Genomic DNA, 25,713 nt, shown 5'->3' on the forward strand with positions numbered 1-25,713 from the left:
ATGGAGTTGTGTAATTATGCACTGTAAGTGCACATGGACACTGTGCCATTATAGCTGTTCTGACCATTTTGCTGATTTCAGGACCATTCCAGACTATTGTTCTTCATCATTGTAGCATTTATATAGAACTCCTGAGTATTCAAAGTACATTCTGTCCTCTGTTTCAGCTGTTCTTACAACAGTTCAATACGCTGGCCAGATGAAAATGAGTATAGGGTTCCTGTATCTCTGATAGTTCTGCAGCATGACAAGCTCCAACTCCTGTTATTTCTCCCCTCTGCACAACTATTAAAAGAGCCTTGCCCTCTTTTCCATCTGGCCACCCTACAGTGTTACTGTAGACCGCAGAGAGGGCAGCGATAGCAATAGTTATAGCTCTCTGGCATTGATGTGACTCAATTATTGTATTACGGAGAATACAGAAAGATTTGTTGTCAAACTGCTGCATTCCCTTGATCCCTGCTGTTGGTGACCATTACTGTTTGGAGTGATGTACAAGATGGTTAGAAGCTGTGTGAAGCTGACCAAACACTTTAGAGCACATTATTGTACCTGCTGCATGGCAGCAAGGAGGTGGGGGGGGGAGGCCTTTTTTGTTTCCTCCAGCACATCTTCAAGGAGCTATCCAGCAGAGCTTTTGAAGACAGACCATAGCCTACCACCTGCTGTGAATCTTTTGTTAAACATTTTGAGGATAAAAATGCTCATCTCTACAATGATCTTGGTACCACTCTTGTCAGCGTACATGCCACAGCTGTCAAGACAGGTGCCGAATGCTACATCTGGCCCTGTGTTTTGGGATCAGTTTTGGCTATTGTGGCCTGAGGACATGGTCAAGGTGCTTGCCCTAATATATCTGACCTGTGCTTCCTCAAGCTGTTCCTCTTGGTCAGTTAAAGCTAGCTGGGGACGCCATGGCTGGATGGGTCCAAGGTGTGATAAATGCCTTGTTGCATGAGGGAGTGGTATCTGCTGCTTCAAAAGAGGTGGTAGTGTGCATCCTGAAAAAATCCAAGCTGAACCTCCTTGCATACAGCTACTACCCGGTTCCCTACCTGGTTAGGGAAGGTGCTTGAGATAGTTGTGGTGGAGCAACTGAAGGTATTCTTGGAGGGGGAGATAACAATATATGGTAATGAGTACAGCAAGATCTTTGAAGGGATGTTAACAATATATAGCAGTGGAGATGTAGGAATTTGTGGCAATCAGCTCTAGGAAAATCAGGAGGTTTACCATGCTATTGGGTAATGGTAGCAATTAGGAAAATTATGCAGTGAGGTTATGCAGCAGTTGTTTGGTTAATCTATATATGAAACGTGAGCAGGATAAAGATCTGCTTGGACAGCCCAGTAAGTGATGTGAACCGATGGAACACCAGTTTCTGATGAGAAGCTACAATTTAGAAATTTCCTCTCAATGTTTGACTTTTTGTGTCCAAAACATTCATTGACCTGAAATAGCCTTAGGAGACAGCTTTGTAAGAAACTGCTGCCATCTATGGGTGGAATCATAGCAAACCATATATATTCCATAAATGTTTACAAGTGAGTTACTTCATGAAGCATCAGTTTTCTTTATGTGTTGAGAAGGGAGAAGCAGCAGAGAGACAGCATATAAACATTCTTTCAGAGGAAGGTGGGAAAGTTTTGGAACAACTGAATGCTTACACAAGACAGATTAGCACCAAATCCACTAGGATTTGTTCTCTTCCCTTGGAAAAACAATTGCATCTGGTTTGTTTCCACTACAAATATTTCATCTGTGCTATATTTCTGAAAGCTGGGGTGGGCAGAATTCAGGCTTGCAGGATCTCCCTTGTTTTTACTAGAATCCTGATGTCCACCAGTGAGTCAGGGCCAACATAGTGAACCTGTTGGCACTCACCACCAATTAGGGTTGCCAGACTCAATAGAGGAAAAGACTTCTGTGCCTTTGATTGCCCTGCTCTCTTTTGAGTCTGGAAACCTTAAAGAGAAACCAGCAGACCCTTTGTTTAATTTTCAAGCAAAGGGTCTGCTGGTTTCTCTAAGGTTTCCAGACTCAAAAGAGAGCAGGGCAATCAAAGGCACAGACGTCCTTTCCTTTATTGAGTCTGGCAACCCTACCACCAATTTAGTTAAGTCCACTATTAAAGTGAGCAATGTATGTGCTCAAATGCAGAACCCAAATGCCTCCCTCCTCAAAAAGGTCAATAATCTAAAAAGTTTTTCTATGCTATTTAGATTCCTGAACAATAGAGAAGTGTTGCTTAAAGCAAACTGTTTCAACTTGCTGTATAACAGGACTGGCCTTCACATTGTATTTCAATTGATAATATGGATAGTGTGATCATTACAGTATAATGAAACAGAATTTGAAGGTCTCTTTATAATTATTACATTTTACATTGAGGAGAAATGGTAGGATATAAATTCAATAAATAAATAAAACAGTAAGTTTCCCCTCTTTTCTGCACGATAGAAATTCAACAGATTGAGCTTTCCCTTCCTGAAAAAGTTTCACCTTTTAAACTTTTGCCTGTCACAAATCTGAAGAAACGTTGGCCGCCTTATGTTGCTGCTGTGTTTGTCATCTCTGTCTTGCATACAATCTGAGAGCATGCAGATGATGTGAGTGCTTCAGTCTTTGCAAATGTATTTTTTATAGTCACAAGCAGTGAGTGATTCTTTGAAGAGTAAATATCAAAGGAAATCTTGTTACATCTAGTAAAATTCTCAGACTAAAAAGAAAACTGCATGAAAACTAAAAAGAAAGTTACTGCCATTACTTAATGGTATTAAGAAATGTTTTAATTGAATATATACAAATAAATTGTAAACAGATAAAGACATTGTCAGGATTATTGCAACAACTTGCAGCTTCATGATAGTAAATAATTAAAGTAGATGAATAAAAGAATAAGTTAATTTAGAATATGCAGGAAATGATAAATATAAATTTAAGGAACTGCAGAAAGAGGAGGAAGTCAAGTTTTGAAATGTTAAAATGACTGTAAAACTATTGAAACTTATATAACTGAAAATCACAAATATTTTTTTAAAAGAAATGTTTTAATTTTTTCAATATGCTAAAGAGACAATAAACTGATTGTTCCTCACACCTGTGCATATCTTTTTACCTTTGCAGTAACAGGGGTCATGTTTGAGGTATGAAATAAGATTAAGAAAGATCATAAACTCCAATCCTCGCCACCAGCAATTCACTTCTCCCCAAGGTTTAAAACTGAACCCAGAAGTTACTTCTGTAGACTGTCTATGATGTGTACACACACAGAGGGTGGGGGAGAGCTTTTCCCCCTTAAAAATGTTTAGGGGTACCACGACTTGCACATATTCATGGAGGGGCCCCGCGGACGCCCCAGAACAACCAGCGAGCTAGTTTACTCCCTGGCAAACGTCAAGCTCTGTCAGCGAAGCTGAGCCAGCTGAGCAACCGCCTCCTCCCTCCGCCTCCTCCTCCTCCTCCCTCCCAGTCTCCACCCCAGCGAGGAGCGCCGGGTGTCACAGAAGCAGCACCACTTGAAGTGGGTGGCTGCACCTTACCAGCACCCTCCGAAACGAGCCCGTCTCCTCCTCCCGCGGAGCTGCGGCTGGCGAGGAGGGCGGAACATGTTTGTGCCGGAACTACTACGCCGCCGGGTTGGGCAGCCAGACGGAGGGAATGACGCGGCCATGAAACGACCGAGGCGAAGCCCCTAGGCCTTGACCTCGAGCAGAAGGCGAAGCGGGGTGATGGTCAGAGGTCAGGCCGCGGCCGCCGCGGCGCTGGAAAGCGGGAGGAAGGGCTTTTGGGATCCGCGAGGGCCGGGCGGCTTCGTCCTCCTCCCGTTCATGCCGCGTTCCGCCCGCTCCCGCCGTTGCCTAGGAGACTGGAAGCGCACCGGCTTCCTCGCGCCGGGCCTCGGGCGGGGCGGCGGCGGCGCGAACTCGCCGACGCGGGGCTCCTTCCCGGGAGGCCGGCGTGGGGCGGGGCATCGCTTCCTCAGCCTGGGCGCGGGGGGCCGTTGCCCAGCCGCCGGAGCGCGAGGTGAGAACGGTTGAAAGGCCAGCCTGGAGCGGAGGGGTCGGGAAAGGCGCCAGGCGCCTGCGGAACTATGGCCGAGTGCGGCCTCACGGCGACTTCTGGGACTCGGTTCTCGGGGCTGCTGTCAAACTCGAGGGAAACGTTTGCCTCTTGAGCGCCGCCCCTGCTTACTTTGGGAATAAAATACGTAAATGTTTGTGAAATGTGCTTTGGGTTCAGGGCCCTGTTGCCCATTCAGTGACGGATTTACACGTATAAGCTAAAAAAGCTATAGCTTAGGGCCCCACTCTCTTGTTGTTATTTAGTCAAGTTACAGGGAACCAGGCAGAGGGCCTTCTCGGTAGTGGCACCCACCCTGTGGTATGCCCTCCCACCAGAGGTCAAAGAGAACAACAATTACCAGACCTTTAGAAGGCATCTCAAGGCAGCCCTGTTTAGGGAAGCTTTTAATGTTTGATTTCTGTATTTTAATGTTTTGTTGGAAGCCGCCCAGAGTGGCTGGGGGAACCCGGCCAGATGGGCGGGGTATAAATAATAAATAATAATAATAATAATAATAATAATTATAGTCGTGTCCGACTCTTCGTGACCCCATGGACCAGAGCACGCCAGGCACTCCTGTCTTCCACTGCCTCCCGCAGTTCGGTCAGGCTCATGTTGGTGGCCTCGAGAATACTATCCAACCACCTCGTCCTCTGTCGTCCCCTTCTCCTTGTGCCCTCCATCTTTCCCAACATCAGGGTCTTTTCCAGAGAGTCTTCTCTTCTCATGAGGTGGCCAAAGTATTGGAGCCTCAGCTTCAGGATCTGTCCTTCCAGTGAGCACTCAGGGCTGATTTCCTTCAGAATGGATAGGTTTGATCTTGCAGTCCATGGGACTCTCACCATAATTCAAAAGCATCAATTCTTCTGCAATCAGCCTTCTTTATGGTGCAGCTCTCACTTTCTTGGGGGGTCCCCAAAAAATTTAAAGAGAAAAAAAACCCGATGTACATTTCCAAAATATAAGATAAAAAACAAATAAAATAAAACCTACATACAGCAACAGTCTTTTGTGTTCCGTAGGCTCCTATGATGTAAGTCATTTAAGAAATTCAACACAAAAAACAGCAACAATTTGTTGTTGACAAAGGACAGCTGTACATATAAAGGGACCCATTACCTTCAGTAGCTTAGGGCCTCATCAAACCTAAATCCGGCCCTGCCCATGTTGGGTGTTTGTGGTGGGGTTGGTGTTGGATCCTGTAGAGTTGTTCTGTAAACCAGGGGAGGGATTTGTAAATTGCATATATCAGTATGCTATTGTTCTACTGTTGGCACTTAACTACTTGTATGCATTTTTCTTTTTTAAAAATTAGATGTGAATATCCATGCATCGTATCCACAACCTGAAAACAAGAGTAGTTTTCCCCCATCAGGAAACAGAAAGCTTTATTTTGACACCCATGCCTTTGTATGCCTTCTAGAAGAAAATGGTAATTCTTTTGCAGTGATTCTTAATATGTAAATTATAAACATATTCATATGAGTAACTGTGGAACCCCCCCCCAAAAAATCTGTTTCTCTTCAATAAAAAATGCAGTCACTTTCTTCTACGTGTGTTGTTCTGATTATGGGCTTTAGCTCTAATTGAATGAAATCTGGCAACTTACAAAAATGTTTCCATGCAAAAACTGTATTTTCCCCTTCTGTCTGTGCCAGTACTTTCATGTAATTTTTGTGAAACTGTTGAATTTTCCTCATTTTCCAATATTGCAAAACTCTTTGGGGGGGGGGGACTAGATTTATTTATACTGCATTCCTAAACCCCTGCGTACATGTCCATGAGATTGTGCTGTTAGATATGTACACTTGCATAAGACATCAAATCCTCATAGAGGCTCTAAAGAAGCTACAATCTTCCATTTTAAACTTCAGGCTGTTATGTAAATAATTCCTACAGAAGCCTTTGTTTATGTGAATGTTATGTTTCTGTTTAGTTATATATGAAATGTATATAGCTAATGCTTCTGAATTTTGCAATGTTCTGTATTCTAGGATTCACTACTCAGCAATCTGAGATTATTGTGTCTGCTTTAATAAACATCATAAATAACAATATTAATGTGATATACAAGGACATGGTCACAAAAGTACAACAGGTATAAATGAATGTGGAAATTTCTTAAATATTTATTGTTAATTGCTGTTTTAAAAGCTGGAGCAAAAACCAAATCCCTTTATTGTTAGCAATTACGATATGTCCTTTCTAATAGTTTGATATTACTTCGTTTTCTGTCCAGTGCTAAACCCCCTTACCTTTGCTGCACTACACCCAGTCAAGCAATAAGATTCTGACAGTAGAAGCCTGCAGTGACCCTTGGAAAGGGGTGGTTTCAGGGTGGGATGCCAGCAGCTCTGGATCCAAAGCCCTGTGGATCCCCTGAGGGGCTTGATCATTGGTCTCCTCAGCAACACCAGTGTATGGTCTGGCTACTGGTGTAAAAAATTTCATGCAAGAACTGAATAGACTGCTTGCGTGCAAATAACCTGTAGTTTTCCGGATGGTGTTGGATTCAAGCTCCAATCAACCTCAGCTAGCATGGACAATGATGAGGAACAATGGACATCTGGAGGGCCACAGGTTCCCCACCCCTGACCTAGTTCATTGTGCAATATGGTCTAGATGCTACTGCACAATAAAATTTCTCCCTTTCCACCCATGTTATCCCCACCCTTCTCTTCCTCTGAACTTTAGTTGGGAAGAATGGGAAAAACAGGGCTCTCTTTGCGTTTGGTTGGGTGCTGGATGAAACCTTCGGACAGAGCAAAATTACTGGAGTACTAGTTGCTTAAAAGATTTGCTGTAGAGGAAAACATCTTATTGGCATTGGTGATATTAGACTGAAGTAACTTTTTTTTCTTTTAAAGGAAATTGCTCTTCAGCAGGTAATGTCTCATATTGGTGGCGTGAAAAAGGACATGATTATTTTGGAAAAGAGTGAATTTTCAGCACTTCGAGCAGAAAATGAGGTAAAGGCAAACATCCTTGGTAAAACATCCAGGTCTATTTATCCAACATGCATTGGATAAGATTGTGAACCCCCTCAACCCACATCTAGCAGTAAGGGGAAATATTGTAGTTACTGCATTTTAATTAACCTTTGATTTAGTAAAGCATTTGGGATGTTTGGAAGAGGAAATATCATAATAAAAGCAAGAATAGAAACCAGTATGTGGAGATGGCTTTTGAATTTAGCAGGAACAACTAATTGGGTATAATGTAGAAAACGTGAGTTGAACCCAATCCTTGCAAAATAGGCAAAGTTGTTCACTGGTGTTGGAGACATTATCTTTGGAATTCCAAAGTCTCCACTTGCTTAGTCCCTGTGTAACATCAAAACAACCAATATGTATGCATCAGTATTTTTGTATCTTGTACTTATGTAGTTTTAACATGTATTCTCTCTCTTTTTAATGCAAAAATAAAAAAGAAAATAAAACTTGAACTTTACCAGCTAAGAAAGCAAGTAATGGTAAGATATTTTGGACTGGAATAATATAACTACACTGAACATAATATTCTAGTTAACCATGTCTGATCTTTCTGTAAGAAGATATTTTAAGACTACCACTGCTTTTGAACAAATGTCAAAGGTGATGTTCTCGACTAGCTACCTGCTAATCCAGGAAGGAGCACAACACATGCCCAATGCTAGATTCAGGATTTTTCTCCTGGGGGACCCCTATGTACAGCATTAGTCTAGAAAACTGAACCACATAAAAGACAACTGCCGGGGATGGGCTTATGACCCATAGTAGCTGCTTTTTTTTGAGCCAACATACGAAATGGAATTTTTTTATCTGGCTTGCATTTTAATCCAAGCTGAAGAAGTTGGGTTCATAATACATTATCTCTCCCTTTGAGACTAACACAAGCTTCTTTCTGGGCCTGAGGCTGGTGAACTTCAGCAGTATCTGTATTTATAGTATTTTTATACTGATTTTCAGACCAGACCTTTCAGAGCAGTTTACATAAGGTTTTGATTGCTGTTTTTAAAGTATAATACAACAACAAGAGGATAATGGATCATAAAAGAACTAAAAGCCTAATGAAATGGATTTTAAAGCGCAATAAAACAGAGATAATTCTCTCATCCCTAGACACATGCAGTCCTGTGGCCTGAGGTAGTTATTGTTGAGATGTAGAGCATGGCAGTAGCAACCATCTTTCTTGAGACAAGCATGTGCATGAAGAGATGCCCTTTGGATGTGCTCCCTTGCCCTTTTTTAGTTCACTTCTTTGTCTTCCTTGCAGTATTATTGCTCTGTTCTTGTCACACCATTTTCTTCAGTTAAGTTCTCAATGTAGCCTGTAGCCCCTTTTGGAGACAAAATGTTTTTTTTCTTGGTAATGAAAACACTTTAATTGTATAAAACAGTGGAATTTCTTGAACTCCTGTTTATGTGTAGTCTGTTGTGCACCTTTTATGGTGGCATTGTCAGTTCGTCGGCCTAAATGAACCATTTATAGCTGCTAAATAAGTATCTCGCTGACTGGTGTTTCTGTAACTGAGGTAAGAGGAAGTTGTATAATAGCAGCCGTCACTGTGTTTTGAGCTCAGAATTATGGCAGCTAATTTCTAAAGTTGGCTGACTTTTTGTTAGAAAGATAAACCCTGACTAGCTGTATCAATACCAGGATCTGGAGCCACCCATATTCTTGATAAACATTTGAGCATAGTTCCCAGTTAGGCACTTTTGTGGTCCTCGGTATTGCGGGAGTTCAGTTGCAGAAAGAGCTTGGTAGGGGTGAATCCCCCCACCCCCCGCTCCCAAACATCTGAAATAAACCAGTGTAGACAATGATGGACAGCTAAAATCAGTGATTCTTTACTTAAGAAATTAAGAATTTGTATGTCTATTTATTGTTTAATCTTTCTGTAGGATGAAGTCTCCAAAGTTCGTACAGACAGCAAGCTAGATTTCAACTTGGAAAAGAGCAGAACAAAAGAATTGGTATGTAGTCTTTCTTTAAAATTTATTTATGTATTACATTTATATTCCATTTTTTTCCACCAAGGAGCTCAAGGGAGGTGTACATGGTCTCCTCCCTGCACACATTTTATCTTCAGAACAACCCTGTGAGGTAGGGTTAGGGTGACAGTGATTGACCCAAGGTCACCCAGTCAGCTTCATGGCTGAGTGGGAATTTGAACCCTAGTCTCCAGGTCATAGTCCAACACTAACCATTACACCACACTGGTTGTTCAGGAAAGGTTGTTCAGAAACTCACATGCTGTATAGTTTAACTTTAGAAAAAGTAGAATTTTTAATCTGTTAGACTTTTTGTTTTAAGAATTATAGCAGTCATCTGTGGGAATGGTGGTGTAGTGTAGAGTGATTAGACATAATGCTGGATTTAAAACAAGATTTGTTTGTAGAAGGTCAATCTCTTGCAAAATAGGGGGCGGGGAATTGACGTGTTTACATTTTTGGATCTTGATGAGTGTTTCGTAACACTGAACTCTGTCAGTACTGCATTTTTTAATAAGAAAACTTGTCTTTTGCCATCCTGTAAACGCTTCATAACAAGCAACTTCCAAAAATAAACTTTTGGAACGGATTGAGGAGCATTTGTAATTCATTGTAGGTTTGTAAGCGTTGAACGTTAAATCTCAACAGCTGATATTTTGGGTGATGGTTAACTTGCTATGGCCATCACATGGGGGTAGAGAAACACACACAGGGTCAAATGCAGCCTTCCAGACCTCTTCATCTGGCCCACTGAACTCTGTCCAGACAATGTCTCTATTCTTCCCTACCCCCCCACCCCCCCAGCCATACCTCTCATCAGCAACCCTCCTCAAGTACTTATGCCTGGCTAGATTGTGTCCTTTAACTGTAGTGTAAATATAAACTTCTAATTTTTGTACAGCTGGGAGGTGTTGTTGTTTAGTCATTTAGTCGTGTCCGACTCTTTGTGACCTCATGGACCAGTGTATAAAAAAGCAAAACACCTGTTGCCTGCCTGGCCGCTTTTGCCTTTGGCCATGCTACCTTTGTCATGTGAGTCCTGGAAGGTTTACAACAAGGGAACATGGCCCTTGCTCTGAAAAAGGTTATCTATCCCTGACACAAAAGAATCATAGAAATGTAGAGTTGGAAGGGATCCTAAGGATCATCTAGTCCAACCCCCTGCAATGCAGGAATATGCAGCTGAGCCATTTGTTGTTGTTGTCTAGTCGTTTAGTTGTGTCCGACTCTTCGTGACCCCATGGACCATAGCACACCAGGCACTCCTGTCTTCCACTGCCTCCCGCAGTTTGGTCAAACTCAAGTTCGTAGCTTCGAGAACACTGTCCAACCATCTCGTCCTCTGTCGTCCCCTTCTCCTTGTGCCCTCAATCTTTCCCAACATCAGGGTCTTTTCCAGAGAGTCTTCTCTTCTCATGAGGTGGCCAAAGTATTGGAGCCTCAGCTTCAGGATCTGTCCTTCCAGTGAGCACTCAGGGCTGATTTCCTTCAGAATGGATAGGTTTGATTTTCTTGCAGTCCATGGGACTCTCAAGAGTCTCCTCCAGCACCAAAATTCAAAAGCATCCATTCTTTGGCAATCAGCCTTCTTTATGGTCCAGCTGTCACTTCCATACATCACTACTGGGAAAACCATAGCTTTAACTATATGGACCTTTGTTGGCAAGGTGATGTCTCTGCTTTTTAAGATGTTGTCTAGGTTTTTCATTGCTTTTCTCCCAAGAAGCAGGCGTCTTTTAATTTCGTGACTGCTGTCACCATCTGCAGTGATCAAGGAGCCCAGGAAAGTAAAATCTCTCACTGCCTCCATTTCTTCCCCTTCTATTTGCCAGGAGGTGATGGGACCAGTGGCCATGATCTTTGTTTTTTGATGTTTAGCTTTAGACCATATTTTGCGCTCTCCTCTTTCACCCTCATTAAAAGGTTCTTTAATTCCTCCTCACTTTCTGCCATCAAGGTTGTGTCATCTGCATATCTGAGGTTGTTGATATTTCTTCCAGCAATCTTAATTCTGTCTTGGGATTCATCTAGTCCAGCCTTTCGCATGATGAATTCTGCGTATAAGTTAAATAAGCAGGGAGACAATATACAACCTTGTCGTACTCCTTTCCCAATTTTGAACCAATCAGTTGTTCCATATCCAGTTCTAACTGTAGCTTCTTGTCCCACATAGAGATTTCTCAGGAGACAGATGAGGTGATGAGGCACTCCCATTTCTTTAAGAACTTGCCATAGTTTGCTGTGGTCGACACAGTCAAAGGCTTTTGCATAGTCTATGAAGCAGAAGTATATGTATTTCTGGAACTCTCTAGCTTTCTCCATAATCCAGCACATGTTTGCTATTTGGTCTCTGGTTCCTCTGCCCCTTCGAAATCCAGCTTGCACTTCTGGAAGTTCTCGGTCCACATACTGCTGAAGCCTGCCCTGTAGAATTTTGAGCAAAACCTTGCTAGCGTGTGAAATGAGTGCAATTGTGCGGTAGCTGGAGCACAGAGATCAAATCTACAACCTTGGCATTATCAGCACCATGCTGAGCTATATTGCACTGAGCTATATTGCACTGAGCAGTAGAAGTCGTTCCAGTACGGTACTGGAAGGTGGGCTAACATTCATAGTGTTAATGAAAGATGTGCATGAATGAAGGGTGTTGGTTATTTTACACGGAAGGTAATCCATTGTTCTTAAATTTCAGTATTCGCTTAATGAGAGGAAACATTTGAAAATGAGAACAGAAGTAGTGGAATTGGTAAGAACGATGAACTTAATGCTTGATCAGGGTAATAGTCCTCTTCACATCTGTTGTATAGGTTTACATGCATACCACCATTATGGGAATGGCATTTAAATATCCATGTGGTAGAAGAGGAAATAAGTGCAAAATGGCAGTCAACTGGTGCTTAAAGTTCAATATTGAATTGCTATTAAAACCATGTAAGCACAATGGGTTGAATCCAACGCTGCTGGGTATGTGAGCAGAATAGACTTCTCCTAGGTCTATGCTGGATTCAACTCAATATGGAACATGAAGCTTACGTGGGTTTGAAGCATACAAAACTGGAAGATTAATTTTATGCACAGTCAGCCTTAATTTTTTTTTGTATATTTAAGAATTTTGGATTTGGACAAATATCTTAGGTACTGTATTTGCTTGTGAATTCAGCCCAGTAAGTTAGTGTAGTACTGTACATGTTCAAGTATATTTTAACTTACCAGATTAATACATAATACAAGCATACCATATTTTTCCATCTATTTTGGGGGACTCCAATTTAAGAAAATGGGGGGAGATGGCCCCCATGTATAAGACACCCCAAAATTTTGGACATTGTTTTTTAAGAAAAAAAACCACGGAAAAATGCGGTATATCCACTACCAATATGAATGATTTTTGAGAGTTTCTAGTAAAAAATATTTGAAGTGAATGTGGCTGGTCACCTAACTACACACTTACCCTGAATTCTATAAAATATCCCAATGAAATATATAATTTTTTGAAGTAGCCGTGTTTTGAGATATGAATAGAGAAGAAAGCATAAGCCATCTGATGTGCTTCTGTTGGCAGTGGCTTAGCCTCAACGTGCTGTTTACAATTCTAACTTTTTCCTCTTGGGAGCTACCTGTAGCCTAAATTACACCACCATTTGTAATTCCATCATTCCTTTTGCATTTACTGAGCTCTTGGGGCATATAGAAGGAGGCATAATTGCAGATAGTGTGCTTTACTTGGCGCTGTCTCTGTTTGAACATGAGATGCTTTAAGTATGTGGGAAGGGTGCTTTTATGTGTATGAAAATAAATCAAATTGGCTTGTTTCTGCTTGTTCAGTATTTGCATGTAGGAAGCATTTATTACAATCAAACTAGCCAACAATGAATTTTTTTTAAAAAAATCATTTTTTCTTAAAAAATCTAAGCATGCAGGTTCAGTTCTAATTAATTTTACTCTGAAGTATGTCCCATTTGAGATTAAAAGAGATTACATCCAAAACAAATGACTTAAAATTGCAGCCATAAATAAATGATCTACTGCATCTGTTTCAGACAGAAGGTGAGATTTGCCTAAGGAGTCCCGCCAGTGGAAACTGTGCACACAAACTTACACAGCAGGGTTTCCCCACTTCTCCCTCTGCATTCCCTTCCCCCAAAAATTGGCTTGCAGGGATTGAGAGAACCCCTGGAACAGTGTAAAAGGAGGAGTGAAAGCTAGAATGCTTGCACAGATGAAACATTCATAAAAGTGTAACCTTTAAACCTGCCCAGAGAATCTTTTTTTCAGCTCAGCTTGGAGATAGTGGAGGTTGAAGCTGGGGCCTTTTTCCATGTTTAACATGCACCACCATCCATCAGCTACAGCCCTTCCCCTTAAAAAAGTGCTCTTGCTATAACAGCAACATTCACATTGGGGTGGGGGCGGGAATGTTACTTCATCCATATATAGAAACATTTTAACTGCTTAGGTTCTCATTTTGGTTTTTTTATATTCTCCAAGAAAGCTAATTGGATGATGCCACTAGGTTAGGCACACAAGCTATATAGTGGGGGGGGGGAGCCTCTGACCCATTGGCTAAAGGTGGTCTGCGCTACTGGATTTTCCCCCAGTTCACAGTCCTCAGTGTTCCTGTTCTAACTATCATGCTGGCAAAACAGTGAGTGTTATCCCTGTTTTGTAAGGCCAGTCAGCTTCAGTGTTGAGTAGTTGAAGTGGCTTCACTCCTGCAGTGGTGTCTAGAAGTAGATCACATTGGTGAAGCAACGACAGAGTGATTTGCTCTGCTTTGCTGGCCTGATTGCCTATTGCTTCCATCCCGCAAGGTGAGAAAGAAATCCCTTTTCTTACTGCACAGCATGGAAGTGAGGTTTGTGTGTACTGTACATTATAGCCTTAGCAGAAGTGACTTTTTAAGCTAATTCCCAAGTGGAGTGGAGAGAATCTACCAATAAGTGTCCAACCATAATATAATGTTGGACACAAGCAACTGGCAGAGTATTGTAGAAAACAAAAAACCTTGCCTTCATCAGAAAAAAGAGCTTTGGGGAAGGATTGATTGCAGAAGCAGCCCAAAGACGACTGAGCATGTTTAGTGGCCATGGAATACTGCCTGCCTGTTGGGGAGAGGGAACAGAAGATCATGGTGAGAGAGAGTGCAGTGGAGGAGCTGGAATCCTGAAGAGGGAGCATCTGCAGAGCAACATTTTGTTGATTGGTCTCACTCTGTTAAAAGTTACAGTACTGTATTGCTTTTTAGAAATGTGAATGCAGTGTTTAAACTGTATTGAGATATTGTTCCCTTTTTTCTTTTTTAAAGCATGCACAACAGGATAGAGCTTTAACACAAACGTACAGGAAAATAGACACTGAAGTTGCAGGCCTGAAAACAATGCTTGAATCGCACAAACTTGACACCATTAAATATTTAGCAGGTATGTAGTTCTGTCATGGTGCAGATGCTTAGTAACAGTCTCAGTTGTCTGGTACTCATATGCATGTGTTTCATATTCTTTGTATCAAGTGTGACGGCTTTTGGTGTCTAAGAGTTACTAATTATCTAGTGGAGTTGTATCCATTGATTTTAGAACATGGAGACCTCTGGTTAGTATCTGGATATTAGCGTCTTTTGCTGCTGTTGTGTGCAGCTGGAAAGCTTCGAAAGCCAACACCACGCTGATCCTTTTAATCTTCTTTCCACACTAGTGCAAGGAAAAGTCGAGGGTGGGGGCACGCTCATAAGAGCAGGCACAGCAAGCCCTGCAACTCTGTTGCCAGGGGCACATGCCCCATCTCGCCCCTGCCCCCTTGATCCAGCCTGAATCATGCAAATCCTATCAGTTTCCATGTTGTCTAACAGTGCAGGCAAGATCCAAGTAAAATGTATAAGCGTTTAAAGACTTTTCTTTAGCCAGACTTTCATTTTCAAAAGGATTAAAATCTGACAATATGCATTCTTTCTTCTCCACCCTTATTTTCTTCCAGGTTCAGTATTTACATGCCTTACAGTCGCACTGGGGTTTTACCGTTTATGGATATAACAAAGCATCTCTCTTGAAAGGACTTGTACTATCTTGTCTTACAAAACAACAGCAAAAACCCAACAAAGAAGTATTGTCACTTTATTGAAATAATGTAGTCTTTGCCACTGCCATTTTATTTATTTGTTTAGACTACAGAATGTGGCCAAAGAATGTGCCTCAAAACAAATGTAAGTACAGTACTGAAATACTGATAGAAACATAGCCTGGAATCACAGGCAGCTATATTTTGCACATCAGTGCCCACTCATCTAAATTTTTGTGGGTCTCTGGGCTATTGTAAAACTAAAATGTCAGGTTATAAACATATCAAGCATGATAAGTTATAGTAGAATGTACTAGGGTTTTATATGTCAAGTACCAAGGTTGGAAAAAATATAAGCATTCTTTTTGACACCATTCCTGCAGAGGTGAAAAATTATTTAATTCAATTGCAAGTTATCTTTCCACTAGTGTTGATAAAACACTATGGGTGGAATTCAACATCACACTTTTCCAATCATTCCATCTGTGCAATTGTTCCAGCCTGCCAGATGGAACAATGCCTCCCCCTCTCCACCCCACACACTTACTGTTTGGGAACCAATTTTGGGGATCACAGGGAGAGGGGGGAAAGGCCCGTTGTGCAAACAAAAATCCTTGCACAGGGCTTCCACAGATGGGGCTGGTTAGTTGAATTGCACCCATTGTAAATATTTTATTGTACTTTAATAGATTGACAGGTTTTATTGTGGTCTGCTGTTGCAAAATTCCGTCCAAATAATAATGTTTTACGAGCAGATGTAGCAATATCATGTTCATAAGCAAATGCCAAAGAAACGATAGACTAGAAACCATCACATGCTAGCCATTACCTTGATATAAAAGTGGAAAAAATAAAGCTCAGTGAGATACATGAGCTTTTTATATAGGCACTGAAAATTTCTTGCTTGATAGAAGAGAGTGGCCTCCATTCAAAAATTTAGGAAAAATAAGGTAGAGTTCATTGAGGGAAAATAAGAAGCAGATAGTGCAGTCTTATACATATCTACTTAAAACCACTTAGAAGGCATTTTGGCAAGTAAGCGGTGTATAAACTAGTAATAATCATATTAATAGTAAGTTCTGTTGAGATCAGTGGAGCATGAAAGCAAATGCAAATGCAGCTCAGTAGTAGGAAAATTCATTAGAATGATAGTCTTATTTTGTGAGGTGTCTTGAACAGTTTGGAAATATTAATAAGTACTTCCTAGTGTTGCTATTATTGAGGAATGTCTATATGTAGTCTAATGGCTGATGAATGTAACCTTTTTTTAGAGCAAGCCATTCTAAATAATAAAAAAATCATAGTAGAACTTGGAATTGCAGCTAGAACATATTTTTTAGGTCACTGTTCTCAAATACTTACCTGAAAATTAGTTCCACTGAGATTAGGAGAACACTTGTGTATAATTGCTCTGACCCAGAGACGCTTGTGTACAAACTTCCTGCAGAGACTGCTGGAATTTGTTGAAAGTTGCTTTTGCGAGGAAAGCAACTAAAAATATGATTAATAATAACAATTCAGTGCTCTGGTAACCTTAGTGTTAGATTACTGCAATGTGTTATACGCAGGGCTGCTTCTGAAAATGGTTTGGAAACTTCACTTAGTGCAGAATTCAGCAAGATGGCTTGAGCATATTACGTACTCTGATCCTGGTCCAACTGCATTGGCTACTAGTTAGTTTCTGGGCCCAATTCAAAGTCCTGGTTTTGACCTACAAAGCCTTAAACTGCTCAGGACCGAAATACCTCAAGGACCGCCTCCTTCCATATGAACCTACCTGGACCCTGAGATCATCTTCTGAAGCCCTTCTTTGTGTGCCTTCTCCATGAGAGGTCCAGAGGATGGCAACACAAGAACGGGCCTTTTCTGCGGTGGCTCCCCGTTTGTAGAATGCTCTCCCCTGAGAGGTGCCTTCATTATACACCTTTAGGCGCCAGGCCGAAACTTTCCTCTTTAACCAGGCCTTTGGTTGACTGACGTTCAGTGCCCTTTCAAAATGTGTTTTTTTTTGGGGGGGGGGGTAGTTATTGGGTTGTTTTTGTTTTTAATTTGATTCTGTGTTTATATATTGTGATTTTAGCCTGTGAACTGCCCTGAGACCTGTGGTATACAAATTCAATAAATAACAATAACAACAGTAATAACAACAGTAATAATAATAATAATAATAATAATAATAATAATAATAATACAGAATAGATACATCCCTGTACAGAAGGAATTAAATGGAATGGGCTGTAAGAGTTCGCTGGAGGTAAGCGCTTAGTGTTCTACTTCAGCCTTTCTGTTGTGGAACCTCCTATACCACTCATTTTCCATGCTTAACAATCCCCGTTTCAGGGACTGAAATGTTGGCACTGCCTCCAGAAAGAGTTTAAGTCACATACTTAGTTTACTTCAATACATGCCCCCCCCCCCAGTTTAGTTACTGTATAGTGACTTTATTGTTGGCCACTACTTTTACCATTTTAATTAACATTTAAAGAGCAGTAAAATAGACAAGCAGGATTTGCTAAATAATACGAGTGAATAATCAACATGCCAAAGAAGTAAGCACTGAAGATATTGACCTCTTTTTTGTTGTTGCCAATATGCTGCATGCACAATGGTTTTTTAAAAAGAATTACGTAATTGCAACCTGATCCAAAGCCTCTTTATATTGTAAGCTGATATATTGTACAAGCAGTTCCAACTAAATTCTATCTAATATAAACCAGTGGCAAAGAATACTTTGCAAACAGATATCTTCCTGGACCAAGATACCCTAAAAAGCTTACTTGGTTATAGTTTAGTTCTAGTTAATATAAATCCTTCATATTTAAGCTTAACAGTACCTATGATCATGTATGTAGCTGTTTAGAATTATATCCCATTGATTTCAGTGGAATGTACTTTTGAGCAAGATGCTTAAAATCACACCCTGATGTCCCATGGAAGTTTGGGGATTTTGTGGGACCTGATTCCAAGTAACCATGTTTAACACTGGGCTCTACATTGATTTTTAGAATTTTGAATTACATTAGAAGCTTACTTTGGTATAGAGGGCTGGGGGAGAATAATATTTTTATCTTTGGCACTGTCTTGGTGTGTGTATGTTAGATTACTGCATCATGTTTATTTTCTTCCAGAACCTTGTGATCCCAAGTAAGCATTGAGGTTCTGAGATATAAATGGGGATGGAAGGATAACAGTTTATTGCTTCATTGGCATTTTTAATGAGATCCTCTGTGCTTTCCCGCTCCTTTTCTATACTTTGCTTTCTGTGCTGATTCTAAAGCACCTTAATCAATAGACCCAAAAAGTTTATCCTGCATTGTTTGGATAATCAACTTAGGTTGATTCTTTTCTCTGTTTATTTAAACAAGCTTTATTGCAAGCAAAGATCCAGATACCTAGCCCTGAAGTATTGTCTCTTATTTTCCAACATGGTGTGTGTAAGGTTCATGTGTGAAAACCACAGGTTTAGTAAACAGATGTTTAATGGTTAAGCCTAAGAGTTTTGAGAATGATACTACAGAGAGAGAGGTTGGAAACATGGATTGACTTAATGCCAGACTATTTCTATGTGAAATAAACTTCTACACATGAATAAATTATGTGGTCTTTTTGCTTAGTATTATATACTGTCTGTATCTTCCCCAACTTATTGCCCTTCAGATCGTTTGGATTACAGTGTCCATCAGACCCAGTCAACATCTCCAATAGTTATAGGGATGACAAAATTTTTGTTGTCCAATCCAATCCACCTTTATTGTACTAGCCATTGGCCATGACAAATCCAAATCAAAAATAAGTACAAACAAAGGGACGCCTCACCAAAATATCTGGAGGACACCAGGTTGGGAAAGGGTGGATTTGATTTAATTTTGGAATTTAAATTCCTTGTCTCTACATCTCCCTAGAATTCTCATCACTTTGTGTGCAGAATGTAGGTTTACATACTTCTACATACTTTTGCTGTGGTGAAACCTATAAAGTTGATTTCTATTCCTCTTTGATGCCTATGTTTATATTAGGAGAGCAAGGCGAATATATATATATATATTTAACCCAAGCCTTTTAACTTCTCATTTAAATTTTCAGTACAAACTATTAATTTGTCTCAGTTGTGGGGCAGCTGAGAGATGCTGTGGAAATGTGATGTTGAAGTCCTTGCCCAACTCTCTGATGCTCATGCCACTGCTGTCCTTTACAGGTCTTGCAATTAACCTAGGAAAAATAGTTCCCCTCCAGAAAGGGCAGATAGAGTAATTGCCATTTGGTGTGGAGCTTCTTACTTAGTGCTCCAGATTTATCTCTTTGTGTTCCATCTGTGCTCCAGGTTTATCTTTTTGCTCAGAAGCAAGAACTGCAGAGGGGCTGGAGCAAGAGTAATGAATGCAAGTTGTGCAAGATCTGTTTTGGCAGATCCTGTCTATGGTCAACTTTAGTTCAGTTGAATTAAATCACATGGTGGGATATGAAAGTTTTTCTGAAAAACTGAAGCATTGGAATTGCAACAGATAAAAGTAAGGATCAATTTTTCCAAACTGGTTAACATGTTGGCTCAATAGTGATGTGCTCCTCATTAGAAACCTATGGGACTGTGAAAACTGGGTAAACATGAAGCAAGGCAGACATGGGGAACCTGTGTCCTTCAGATGTTGCTGGACTTCAGCAACTCCAGCCAGCATAGTGACTGGTCAGGGATACTGATACCGGTAGTTGTTGTCCAACAGCATGCCAGAGGGCCACAGGTTACCAAGCCCCAGAGTAAGGTACAGTATAACTGAATAGTGTATTCAAACATATTGAATATAAGTGCTGTATATATATTATTACTCTGTTGACCTATTAACTGCATTTCCCATAGTAACACTGAAGACAGGCATGTTTGAGAAAATGTTCATACACTCTATGGAGGGAAGGCGAGTATTGACTTGCACTGTAATAACAAAACACGCCCCTCCCCTGTTTGAATGGTTCTCCTTAATCTGTGCCACTGCCACCATTCAGACTCTCTCCTTTCCTCTGAACCCTTACCAATAACTTTGTAACTGCGGGGTACAAGCACAGTACAAAGCCTGTCATATACAAATGCTATATTTAACAAAGGTGTGTGTCTTTATTACAAGGTTAGGACAAGCTTATCTGACTATTTTAAATAGTACTGTATTATTAAATGAATATAAACTATGTTAACTTGCTACTGTCAGTTTATATACCAACAACTTATATTCACAGCTATTAATGTTAAGCTAAGGTGGTTTTAAGGAAGCAGCTAGATACCCTATAAAAATTGCCCTTTCTACCCACCCCTCCACCCCAGTCAAACCTCATCAACACTATAACTGAGGGCTTTGCTGGAAGTCTGTTTCCCTAACCCTTTACTGACCTATTGAAATGCAACTTTGCCTTTCTGTACTTGCCCTGGAAGTGGTAGTCATCCCTCTGGTGTTTCTACTGCCAGACACCAGTGACCTATACTCTAAGCTGCTTCTCCTCTAAGCACTGCAGGTTCTCCCTGGTTTCTTCAGCCTAAAACAGCTTAGTCTCTTCAGCTATGCCCAGCAAGTATTTGGCGACCAAGCAACTCCATGTGCATCTTAGGTCTTCCATCTTCTCCAATCATCTTTTGCCATCTTCTTCTTCTGGCTGACTCCACAAGCACCAACAACTCCAGCTCCCCTCTGCTGACCAGCACTTCTTCAGGCCCCTCCAGTTCCAGCTAACCACACTAACTGAAAATTCCAAACCTGCCCCCAACAATCAAAATATGCAAACCTTATATACTTTGTATATGGAGAATTCGAATGCCAACCCTTCCTCACAGCTGTCAGTTAAGGCCCCAAGCGACAGTTAAACTTACTTTCATCAGACCAGACAGAAACCCTCCAACATCAAATACACTTCAATGTACGTTACGTTACAAATGTCAGAGCACATTGCACAATTTCCATTAAAACTTAATTCAGATAAACAGGATTTCTTCACACGTTCATTTTGAAACTGTTTACTGTGCTTTCTGCCTTTCCCCAAACTTAACACAGAGATCGCAAGAATATATAGTATAACAGTACAAAATAAATAGTCCACCTGGAAACATGCTGAATGAAGCAGCAGACCCATAAAAGCAATTGACCAGACCAATGTAGTGCCAGAAAAACAAACTCAGTTAAGCCAGCAGATGAAGACATTGGAAGCCAGGTGAAAAGAGGGGACTTCCCCTATCACCTGAAGAAGACAGTCAGGCAGATCTCCCTGCCAAAGTTTAACAGGTGGGGCACAACTGCAGAAAATGCCCAGTTGCTGATGGTCACCCACTTAACCACTACAGGCATTCGAATAAGGTTCTCAGCTTACTGTTTTGGCTGCCATACAAGGTTCATGCAGGAATAAGTGATCTTCATGGTGCCTTGAATTGGGCTTGGAAATAGTGCAGTTTCTTTAAAACTAGCGTAATATATTCACAATGGTGAGCTCCTGCCAACAGCTCGGCTGCCATATTCTAGAATACTGTAGTTGAAAGTTGCTGAACCCTTTAAAAAAGCATTCCCATAAATAGCATATTACAGTACTAAAGCCTGGATGTTACTAAAGCATGGACAACTGCCCAGATCATTCCTTTGTTGGAGGGTATAAAGCAAGTGTACCAAGTTGAAAAAATCTTGATACAAGCTCAGCATAACAACATGAATTTAGAGACAGTAGAAATACTGGAAGTATTTTAACCATTGAGGTCTTTCACATGAGTAAAAGCAATAATGTTGAAATGAAAATCAATTGCATATTGAATATTTCAAGAAGCATTTACTATACCTATTTTTATGTTGTCTTTCAATAATAATTCCTAGTTTGGGACAAATACATTCAGTGTCTATATCCTTTTGTATTCACTTAGCTATTCGTTGGGCCTGACTTGTTAATAAACAAGAGATAGGGATGTGCTCCCAGAAACAAACCTGGATCTCATGTGCACATGGAGTGTATCTTCAGATTAGTAGGTAAAATTGATAATTGTATACACTAATGTAATCAGGGGTTTCACTGAGAAGAAACTTTCTATATAAAAGAGTTTAGTTTTTGTTTTTATTGAAAAGAAGAAACCAAGGCAACTGGTAGAGGCATGAAAATAGAACAGATGGGCCAATTCGCTGATCGGTTTAGCAAATCCGGTGTGTTGATGTCTTTACCCATTACAGAATGACAGCACAGCATTTTGGAACTGACATGTATTATAAGTTCCACTCACTATTCAATAGTAGTTGGTCAGCTTTCCTGTTAAGACTAAAAAATAGTATGTTCTATGCAACATTGAAGGGACCCAGGTGGCACTGTGGTTAAACCACTGAGACCTAGGGCTTGCTGATCAGAAGGTCGGCGGTTCGAATCCCTGTGACGGGGTGAGCTCCCGTTGCTTGGTCCCAGCTCCTGCCAACCTAGCAGTTCGAAAGCACGTCAAAATGCAAGTAGATAAATAGGAACCGCTACAGCGGGAAGGTAAACGGCGTTTCCATGTGCTGCTCTGGTTTGCCAGAAGCGGCTTTGTCATGCTGGCCACATGACCCGGAAGCTATATGCCGGCTCCCTCGGCCAATAATGCAAGATGAGCGCGCAACCCCAGAGTCGGTCACGACTGGACCTAATGGTCAGGGGTCCCTTTACCTTTACCTTTATGCAACATTGAAATTAAACAAATGGTCCGTTTCACCACTCCGATATAGCTACTCAAAATTAACATTACATCGTGAAACACCATTTTATTTACTGTGCTTAGAAGATCTTGTTGGCAGCCTTTGATGATAATTATGGTATGTTACACTTGCATCCCATTTTTCCTCCAAAGATTTCAATATTGTGTACTGTACATGGTTCTCCTCCCTATTTTAGGCAGATGCATGGAATGAGATGGAATTTTGAATCCAGATTATGATACTTGCGATGGCAGAAATATTTTCAAACTGTTATGGAAAGAAGCTCTTCAAAGAAGGATAGCTTCTTGAACAGACCTAAAATAAATAAATAATTTTTTTTAGCAAGCTAATGAAAGAAGCAGGGGATGAGTGGGAAAACAGAGATAAAAGAACACAGTGTTTTTAATTATCTTAATGGGCATCGTTTTTCACTCTGTGGGCTCACCAGTTTGCCTTCCAGCTCTGAAATCTTTGTGATTACAGTACATGGAAGAACTGGGTCACTTGGCTGAGGTGCGGGTTTATTGTTCTAGTTCAGGCTGCTGGTTGACTTTAAAGTGTTTGTGTGTGTCTTCCTATTGGCTGAGCAAGAGAAAGCAAAAGCAGACTTCAAAGCCAGGTCTAAGAGAAGCAGCATTGTTAAATATATGTTGATTTATAAATGTAGCTCACCTCAAAGGTCACAGCGTAACCTTCAGAAAAATGATCACTCTTTAAATGGAGAGAGCAAGTGCAAAACATTTTTTATTGCTTTATGACGTTTTATGTTCAAAATGTAACTGTCTTTCCATGCATGTCCTGTAAAACCTGAAAATTTAGAAGTTTATCTGCAGAGGATAGTGACCAACTAGGCAATCGGAAGTAGTATTGTCCAGTTTTCTGTATTTTTAACAGCTGCATAGCAGCAGAAATCAAAAGCTAATTTCTGTTCCCAGTCTTCCTATAATCAAAATAGCTTTGCAATAAGGGAAGAACCATAGTGCTGGAGGGGCAAAGGAGAGGGTGTGTCCTTCAAAATGAAAATGAAAAGAAATTATTCATGAAAACTGTAGACCATTGCTGTAATGGAAGGGATAGTCTCACACTTAAAGGTAAAGGTAAAGGGACCCCTGACCATTAGGTCCAGTCGCGGACGACTCTGGGGTTGCGGTGCTCATCTTGCTTTACTGGCCGAGGGAGCCGGCGTACAGCTTCCAGGTCATGTGGCCAGCATTACTAAGCCGCTTCTGGTGAACCAGAGCAGTGCACAGAAACGCTGTTTACCTTCCCGCCGGAGGGTACATATTTATCTACTTGCACTGCATGCTTTCGAACTGCTAGGTTGGCAGGAGCAGGGACCGAACGGGAGCTCACCCCATCGCGGGGATTCAAACCGCCGACCTTCTGATTGGCAAGCCCTAGGCTCTGTGGTTTAAACCACAGCGCCACCCGCGTTTAGAGAAGCACTAAATCAGGAGTGTAGAATCAGCACCCACAACTGCAAACCTCTGGATTGCAGATGGGAATATGAATTTAATGACACAATGATTTAATGATTCAAATGACCGTTGGTCATGCTGCCTGGAATGGACAGAAGTTGGTAGCTGAACAACATCTGAAGGGCCACAGGTCCCACTTCCCTCCCACGTTGTTATTGTTATGCAAAATCTTTCGCAAGTATTTCCCATGCTGCCTAGGCATGAGGGAGAGGGAGATTTGCATAATTGTTAACAGCATCAGTAAACGCTGTTAATAATTATTTATAATAGAAGCAATATTGTTGCAGTTCTTGAGGTAGGGAAGAAAAGGACTGTAGCCTTAGCAGGAACCTCCTGAAACATTATGAAAATTAGAATTAGAAAATCAGCTGGCTAGTAGTGATGGATGTACAAGACAAAATTAAAAGTGTCATCCAGGCAGAAAAATGAGGATGTGTGTCTATTTTAAAAAAACCTGTTAAATCTGGAGTACAGTAACTTGAAAAGAATTTACTAAGATTTTCAATTTCTATTAAAATTATGACATTGTGAGCTCTTTGTACGTACCAGTATTCTTTTCTTACTTTGCTCTAGATAAGATTAAAAAGAAGCCCAACAGTGTGTTAAGAAATACTTTCATCCCTGTCCTTCAACAGTCTGATATCTCTAAGAGAGGTGGTCTTTTATTCTGCATGAAAGCAATACTGTCCTTAATGCTCTTGAATGACAATAAAAGTATTGAAGCATGCAGGCGCTAGCCTGCCATTAACTGTCTGTACATATTTTAGAATAGCATTGAACCTTTACATAATGCACCTGGAGAAATAGTTTGATTTTTGCGTAAAGGTATACCAGTGTCATTTTTAATGGCCTTTGCTTTATTTCTGTCGACAGCTTCCTTGCCACACTGCTGTTTGGCATATGCACATGCTCATGCAGAGATCAGTGAAATGACAGCTTCATATGTGTCTTTGGAATATGGGCCCATTCAGATGTGGTCCTGAATAAAAGCACACCAAAAACACATAACCATTATACATCAAATTGCTTGTTCCTTTTGTCTCTCTCCCCAAGTTATAATTGCTGGCAGTCTACTGCAAGAGACTGCTTGAGCACATTAGAGAAAAAAGGTTAAGAAGCTGATAATTGTATGGTTTGCCTTTTGGAAACTTCCACATTTTTAAAATAAATATATATATATGTTATTTTATGTATTCACAACCCCATTTTTCAGAGCTCAGAGCTCCTGAGTTAAAGTTTTAAATCTCAGAAGTATTTCTTTATTGGATTTATATTACCGGTATATGCTGCCTTTTCAAGGAGTATTTGTGGTTCTCTTCCCAGCCCTATTTTACCCACACAGCAATCATGTGAGGAAGGTTAATCTGAGAGATGGTAACTGGCTGAAGGTCACCCAGTGAACTTTGTGTCAAAGGGAATTTGAACTTTGGTGTGATGCCACTGGAGTCCAACAACGATCAAGATTTTTAAGAT

At 40.8% G+C, this 25,713-nt stretch overlaps 1 protein-coding gene and 1 long non-coding RNA gene across 4 annotated transcripts; both read left to right on the forward strand.

Annotated features, from left to right (window-relative positions):
- The first annotated feature begins 3,501 nt into the window (after nucleotides 1–3,501).
- Nucleotides 3,502–18,685, forward strand: MCUR1 (mitochondrial calcium uniporter regulator 1). 3 transcript variants are annotated; one of them, XM_060277951.2, is made up of 9 exons: nucleotides 3,502–4,026; nucleotides 5,381–5,497; nucleotides 6,060–6,163; nucleotides 6,933–7,034; nucleotides 7,496–7,537; nucleotides 8,949–9,020; nucleotides 11,731–11,784; nucleotides 14,344–14,458; nucleotides 15,009–18,685. In XM_060277951.2, exons 1-9 carry the CDS (start codon nucleotides 3,732–3,734, stop codon nucleotides 15,062–15,064), a joined length of 957 nt encoding a protein of 318 aa, XP_060133934.2. In that variant the 5' UTR covers nucleotides 3,502–3,731; the 3' UTR covers nucleotides 15,065–18,685. The 3 variants fall into 3 exon arrangements, with proteins under 3 accessions (XP_060133934.2, XP_034981959.2, XP_088531358.1); XM_035126068.3 differs by having other exon boundaries at nucleotides 3,502–3,741; XM_088675232.1 differs by lacking the exon at nucleotides 3,502–4,026 and adding an exon at nucleotides 4,598–4,840.
- Nucleotides 18,686–19,410: 725 nt separating this feature from the next.
- On the forward strand, nucleotides 19,411–25,697 carry LOC148684784 (uncharacterized). Its single transcript, XR_015951390.1, has 3 exons — nucleotides 19,411–19,597; nucleotides 21,970–22,072; nucleotides 25,564–25,697. It is a non-coding gene; the product is annotated as an uncharacterized LOC148684784 (long non-coding RNA).
- The last annotated feature ends 16 nt before the right edge of the window (nucleotides 25,698–25,713 follow it).

This window comes from Zootoca vivipara, chromosome 8 (genome assembly GCF_965207765.1).
Source record: "Zootoca vivipara chromosome 8, rZooViv2.hap1.1, whole genome shotgun sequence".
Classification (NCBI taxonomy): domain Eukaryota; kingdom Metazoa; phylum Chordata; class Lepidosauria; order Squamata; family Lacertidae; genus Zootoca; species Zootoca vivipara.